This window comes from Myotis davidii, unplaced genomic scaffold (assembly GCF_000327345.1).
Source record: "Myotis davidii unplaced genomic scaffold, ASM32734v1 scaffold963, whole genome shotgun sequence".
Classification (NCBI taxonomy): Eukaryota; Metazoa; Chordata; class Mammalia; order Chiroptera; family Vespertilionidae; genus Myotis; species Myotis davidii.
The window spans coordinates 2,050,670-2,057,628 of NW_006294116.1; the positions used below are offsets into that span (position 1 = coordinate 2,050,670).

General features: G+C 34.8%; 1 protein-coding gene across 1 annotated transcript in view; it reads left to right on the forward strand.

The window, feature by feature from the left end:
- The window catches only part of CCSER1 (coiled-coil serine rich protein 1), a 666,528-nt gene extending 660,856 nt beyond the window's left edge, over positions 1 to 5,672 (forward strand). The window contains exon 10 of the mRNA XM_006768187.2: positions 4,555 to 5,672. Coding sequence (XP_006768250.1) covers positions 4,555 to 4,614 — 60 coding nt within the window. The 3' untranslated portion in view covers positions 4,615 to 5,672. The remainder of the gene's footprint in view (positions 1 to 4,554) is intronic.
- The last annotated feature ends 1,287 nt before the right edge of the window (positions 5,673 to 6,959 follow it).

Below are 6,959 nucleotides of genomic sequence, written 5' to 3' on the forward strand. Positions count from 1 at the left end.
TCCTTTGAGGCCTTGCGAACTTTTTTTTTTGCCAACTCTTGGAGTAAATACAGGGTGGATCAAAAGTGGGTTTACAGTTGTCCATATAATACAATAAATAATAATACAAGAATAAACTCTGTTTTGCCTACTCGCAACTGTCAACTTACTTTTGCCCCGCTCCCCCATGTATTAAGTCTAATTTAGAGGCTTCCTGCGTGGGAGAATGTAGCAACAGATCGTAACATACTGTAAAAATGAGCACCCCTGTGGGAATTACAGGGAGCTCAGATCTTGATAGAAGGCTTGAGGAAAAATAGGTGTAAGCTTCAGGAAAACCCCGAGGCATTACAGTCCAAATACATTGTCTCTTGTTCCATGTAAAGGCAAATAAACATTGTCTACTTGGGACCACAGGGGTATTAAAGAAAGCTGAGCCTTAGCTGGTTTGGCTTAGTGGTTAGAGTGTAGGCCCGCAGACTAAAGGGTCCTAGTTCAATTCTGGTCAAGGGCACGCCCCTTGGTTGCAGGCTCAATTCCATCCTGGGCCCTGGTCCAGGCGTGTCAGGGAGGGAGCTAGTTAATGTGTCTCTCTCACATTGATGTTTCTCTCTGTCTCTTCCCCTCTCTACTCTCTCTGAAAAGCAATGGAAAAATATACTTGGGTAAGGATTAACCAAAAAAAAAAAAAAAAGAAAAAGAAAAAAGGCTGAACATAAGTTTACCACTGTGAATCACTTAGGATTTGTGTGACCTGTGATAACAAGATGTTTGGATTGGGTGCCTCCAGAAAAAGAGGAGTCACAGTTTTATTTATTGTCCCTAGATCTTGGACAACCAACTCATCCTCCTTGCCCCTTTGGCTTTTTAATTTGAAGAATGGGAATATTACAAGGGCTGGTTGGTGCAAGTGAGAAATAAACTGAGGGAAATTAAAGAATTCACAGTCGGGGTGAGCCCTTGCACAGCTTGATTTTAATGGATAGTAAGACAGTTTAGGCAAAGTTTTGGTATATTCTGTTCAGACTTTTATGAGTTCAGCACTTTTGATTGTCAACTATCTGTTAGTAAAGTTGCCAGAATCTAGGGAACTTCAGATAACTCTGAGTCTCATGGGGTGACTCACCTTCAATATCATCTATAGCAAACTGTAGGCACATAATAATTCTCTTTCAGGTTGGTCAGGTAATTCAAGGCTTAATTTTCCATTGGGAGTAAAATTTGTGCCTTTGTAATTTAAATATGAGATCTTGGCTGATTAAATTCAAAGGGGTTGAATCACAAAGTCTAAAGGTGTAATTGTAGGAACCCGGCCCTAGGGTCAGTCATCTGGGCTGGTTTTGATGGGTAGTCTCCTTGTTTCTTATTTGAAACCACTATTTTATATTGTTTTTCACTTGATGGAGTGGTTGTCTTAAAAAGGTGGGGCTCAATATAGGTAAGGTCACTCCTATATCTACTAAAGCTGTACATGTTTCTCCATGAGTTGAGATCTCAGGGTAGTTAGGAAGAAGGGACGTGAGAGGATGGGGCACAGTTGGGATTAGAGTGACTGGGTAAAATGCCTTTTCTGCTTTTTTAGATTTCTGTTGTTTTAACTGTCTGGCAGCTTTTTGCCATGAATATTTAAGAGACAATTTTTGATTGAGAAGCTTACACATCAGCATACCAAAGAAAGTATGCCATCCTTTTTGTTTATTGTTTGAACCTGTACTTTAAAGACTCTTCATAAGTGGATAAGCCCAAACACAGAGAACCCCAAATTGGCGACTATACTTCTAAATTGTCTTTGGTTATTTATTGCCAATGTTTTAGGAATAGACAGTTGTTTGCATCTTATCTCTTTATCATAAAAAGGGCAGGAGTCCTGGGAGGTGTGTCCCTGCTTTCTGTAGATTGCGAACTAGCCATTATTTTTCCTTGTTGAAATAATATTTTTCTAATTCAAGCAGATTTCCTGTTTCTGGCTGCCCGTGCACAATTCCTGAGACCTGTAAGTCTCGTGTGAAAATCTGGAGTCTGTCACACCCCAGTTTCCACACTGTAAATATCTGAAGTTTTTCAAATCCACATTTCCATCCTGTGAGAAGTCTGGAGTCTCTCACACCCCAATTTTCTAGCAGGAAGGATTAGAACAAACATCACTGAAGAACTCAGAACACAAAATAAGTGGAGTTTGATTTGAGAGAAGCTTACGGGGCAATCTTGGAGGGACAGGAAACCTAAAGGCACTCTGGGTACCTTCACCTGCATCTGGGAGCCATCCCTGGAATCTTCAGCAGGTTTCTTCAGATTCCATCCTCATCGCCAATCTGTCAAATGACAAAAGTATACAATTTAGTAATGAGTTTGATGTCCTTTATTCAAAGGGAAAAAATCCATGGATTGTGTCGTGCGGTGCCTCACAAATAGTGGAGCATTCTTCTGAGGGATTTGGGGCAAGAGCAAGTTTTATAGAGCATTAGAGGCAGCAACACAATGCAGAGCATGATTGAGGTCAGAGATTGCCGGGTCAGACTGTCAGATCCTGTTTCCGGGGGGAAGGTGAGCTAGCTGAAGCTGAGTTGGAGGACTGGGATTGGGTATGCTAGCAGTAAGGCGTTTCCCACAAGCGTGGCCTTACTTAAGTTTATATTTGTGATATGTGGTAACCTCCATTTTGTGGATAGCAGAATTCCAAATTTCTGAAATACATAAAATATAAAAATATATTTCCTCTGTTCACATTGTTTCAACTAGCATTTGGGGAGTGGGTACTGAACATTGGGCTCCTTTTAACTCTTTGTTAGTCTTAATGATTCTACAGATTTTGTGTTCGTTTGTTGTTTTTTTGTATAAGCATTTTTGGTTGGCAAATACATATTGTACCTATATATCATGTTCAGTAGCCCTGTGATTATTTTCGTCATCAGATATTTCACCTTTTTCATGCATATAGTCATTTAAAAAAATAAGGATATTCCAGGCACTGAGTGTGTAGCAATGTGTGATAGACAAATTCCCTTTCTTCATAAACTTCATATTATAGTGGATAATGATAGACAATAAACTAGAAATGATAGAACTAAATAAGATATTTTCCCAGTAATAAGGTCCATGAAGGAAATAGCAGAAATATGAAATTAAAATATGAATCAGATAAAGAGGAGATCATGTGCCTAGAAAAGACTCATCAGGAAAGACTGTTCTGAGGATGTTGTGCTTGAGCTGTAACTTCAGTGATGGGTTGACTGTTAACAAAACTGGAGCAAGCGTCTTGGTAGGGGAAATCATATTATGAAGAATAATTACTTTTCAATGCTGCTTATTGCTTTAGGACTTCTTCATGTTGACTGTGGTCTTATCTTCCTACTTATAGTCTCTACGTATTCTAATCTATATGGTACCACAAAGAAATATGCAAAAATAAAGCAAAAAAAAATAAAAAAGAAAGAAAGAAAAAAGAAAACACTGCACACAGCTTACATTGTTTTGTATTTAAAACTCCCTGGCTCACTAGGTTTACTAGTAAATGATAAAATTCACATTTCTCAAACTAGCATCTGTAGCAGCTAAAATTATACCCTTCCCTATTTAGGCAATTTTAGCTCCTACTGTTTCTAAACTTAAACCTTTTATTCCATTTAAACTGCTCCAACAAAATTGCTATATCTTGTCTCTGTTGTTTAGTGTTTTGGTTGTTTGTTTTGTTGTATTTAACCATTTTATCTGGACTAATCCTCCTCTGTAATATCTTTCTTTTTGGGCCAAGCCGCAATCTCATATACTTGATTTGATCACCCAAACTGGGAGTGATCTCTCATGTCAGAACTTCAGCAGCTATCAGCCCTATATAACCTACTGTCTTGCAGTTGTCTGTTCTATATAATATCAGTTCTCAATATATGTACATATATCATATATTCACATATAACCTATCACCTCATAGTATAGATCATTTTTTTTCTATATCTATGTCTCTCCAACTAAATTCTACTTTTCTTAGGGGCAGATATCATATTCTATACTTCTTAGTATAGACTTTTAAACATTTTAGTTTTCTACCACTTACTCTATAATAAAGTATAGAAATTTAAAAATAATAACATTGTTGCTACAGATTGACAAAATTATGTTGGAACTTTGTGTTTAGGACCTTGTATTGTAACTAAATATGATTTACAACAATATCAAAAGAACCATGTGAGACTTATTACTTAATTGCTTAATTTGCCTGAAGTTTTTTACTTGAAGAATTCTAAGAGGAAATAGTTTAGTAAAATTGTTATTTTTGACTCTACAAAACCAAGGAAATAATAAAATTTAGTCCATTGGTCTTCCCTCTTTCATATTGTGTTTAATACTAACATGTATTTAATTGGAAATTAGGAGCCTGTAAACATTACTAATATAAATATTTTTAGTAAATTTTAATAGCAATATTTACTTAGTAAATCATAAATAGGACAGTTTTATGTTGGTCTGTGTGCTTTTTTAAAGTGTCTAAAAATTTTATATGTTCATTAAATTTCATTTCATTTTGTTTTATTAATTTGATGTCATTCATTTATTTATTTTTGTTTTCTTCTTTTCAAGGCCCTGTGGAATCCTACATGCACTGAAGGTTTATTTAAACCAGTACATATTTCAACCTAGGTTAAATCATTACTTGACCATAAGGAATCGGTGACTTATTAAATGTTGAATATAATCAATTTTCCTTTATTCTATATGCTAACTATTTCTCAGAGTATGTAAGACAGAAATGTTTCCATTCCAAATATTTCACGCATTTTGCATTTGTACCAAATTGCATAAAATATTGATAAAAGTTTCAACTAACATATTCCTACCTTATTTTTATTGTACTTTAAAAACAAAATAGACTTTTATTTAAAAATTCTATGTTCAACTGTTCTAGAATGTAATATTCCACTTGGCAGTACATATTTTTTGTTCAAGTTTCTCATCCATATCATTTGTCCCTGTGGTTATAGTCTTCATTTAATTTCACCACATATTCTGTGTACATTAGGTAAGTTTGAAAACAATGCTTTTAGCTCTGCTGTCCTAGTAGGGCAATTTCTACTGAAGAACTAAATTATCTCTATTTTTTCCTTACATTGAGATAAAAAGATGAAAGCAGTATGTCTTCCAATAGAATAATGATGGGTCTTATTCTTAGTATAGAAATTAAAAATCTGTATCACTAAACAGGTGAAGAAGGTTTATTGGATATGGACCTTATAAGTATTGTGGGAAGTTTTTTGAAATGTCATAAATGAAAGCATACCTCCTAGACTTGAAATAGCCACATGATTTTGGCCTGTCCTTGTGTATTAACTTTCTATAATAGTTAACTTTAATTATCAAATGGCTAGGAAGCAACAAGGCACTCCTGAATGTTGTAGTTTATTGCAAGGATGAGTGATGGATCCCAGAGAGTGGCTCAGTGTTATGGGCAGGGTGCTGGGAACTAGAACAGCCATAGTGCTAAGGAGAAGAAAGCAGGTGTTATTGAGTTCTATAAAATAATCATGGTTAATGGTGGTAACATTCAAGAATATGTTATAAAATTTCTTAAATTATTTGTGTTGTTACATAACATATTACGCATGGTCAAATGCTGGGTTTAAATCATGGTACTGAAATAAAACTACAAATATATTTATTTACATGAAAACACTGTATGCCTCGTTGATTTTGCCACTTAAAGCACCCTTTTATGTCAAGATACAAAAACTTCTGTTTCTCTGTTTTCTAGAGTTTATTCTTCTATCCTGTTATTATCTTCCTTTTTATTTTCTTATTTTATATTTGAAACTTTTTAATTTAGATAATGTAAGGAACTATAACACCTACAATGAAGTACTTCCTTGGTAAAGATTATTAACTTGAATGGTCAATGTCATTTTAAAGAAGAAGAAGAAAGAATTCAGTTAAAGGTATTTTGACTAGGATGCAAAGGAAAAAAAAAAAAGGCTTTGTATTAGCAACTGGATTAAGTCAATAAAGAAAGGTACTTTTCCCCTCAAAAGTAATGAGCAGAAGCTCTCAATCAATACAGACTGAAAAAAAAAGGTCTCTACCTCAAAAGGTACAATTTTATGACTTCTCTTTAATACTGGTAAGACATTTCAGTGCTGCTTGCTCCAAAGCCCTTCCATCTCTTACCCACCCGCCCATTTTATTTTAATTTTTTACTGGAACTTGGGCTGAATATACATCTGTGAACATGTAATATACTGGTTAATTTTACTTTCATGGAAAAATATATATTTTCTCACAATGTTTATTATATAATCTGTCCATTTAACTTTAATTTTCTTGTATTTATTTGATTATATTAAAAGTGAATTAAAAACAGGGTGAACATGGAAGTGTTGATCTGTTTTTAGCAAAAAATGTATAGGAACCATTGTAAGTACTGTACTATATCCCAGGGTATAATAAAGCTAAGATTTATAATTATTCCCCAAAGAAGAAGAAAGAGGCATCAGAGTGTATCTGACGATTGCAAAGAGTGCAACATTAGTACTTATTGATGAAAGGAAACATTATGTTTTACCTCTATGCCTGTATATTTGTCTGAAATAGTCACTAACTAAAAATAAGAGATGGGCAAGTATAAGTATATTCATTTTCAAAATAAGAATAGTGGAATTTGAAGAGGTTGGGTGACTTTCTCAAGTTCATGTAACTTTACTAACAAGTGTCAGAGCTATAGATTGTGCTTAGGTATTCCAGATCAAAAGTCAGGATTTTGTTTTGTTGTCCTGATTTTAGAATGCAGGTGGATTGCATGATTGAAAAACTCAATACAAATTATACATGTATTACATATGCAAATATATAGGTAACTGTATACTGTATATGTGTTATAAATTATTAAAGAGTGAATTCTCACCCTGGCTGGTGTGGCTCACTTAGTTGAGCATCCTCCCATGCACTAAAAGGTTGTGGCTTTGATTCCCTGTCAGGGCACATGCCTGGGTTACGGG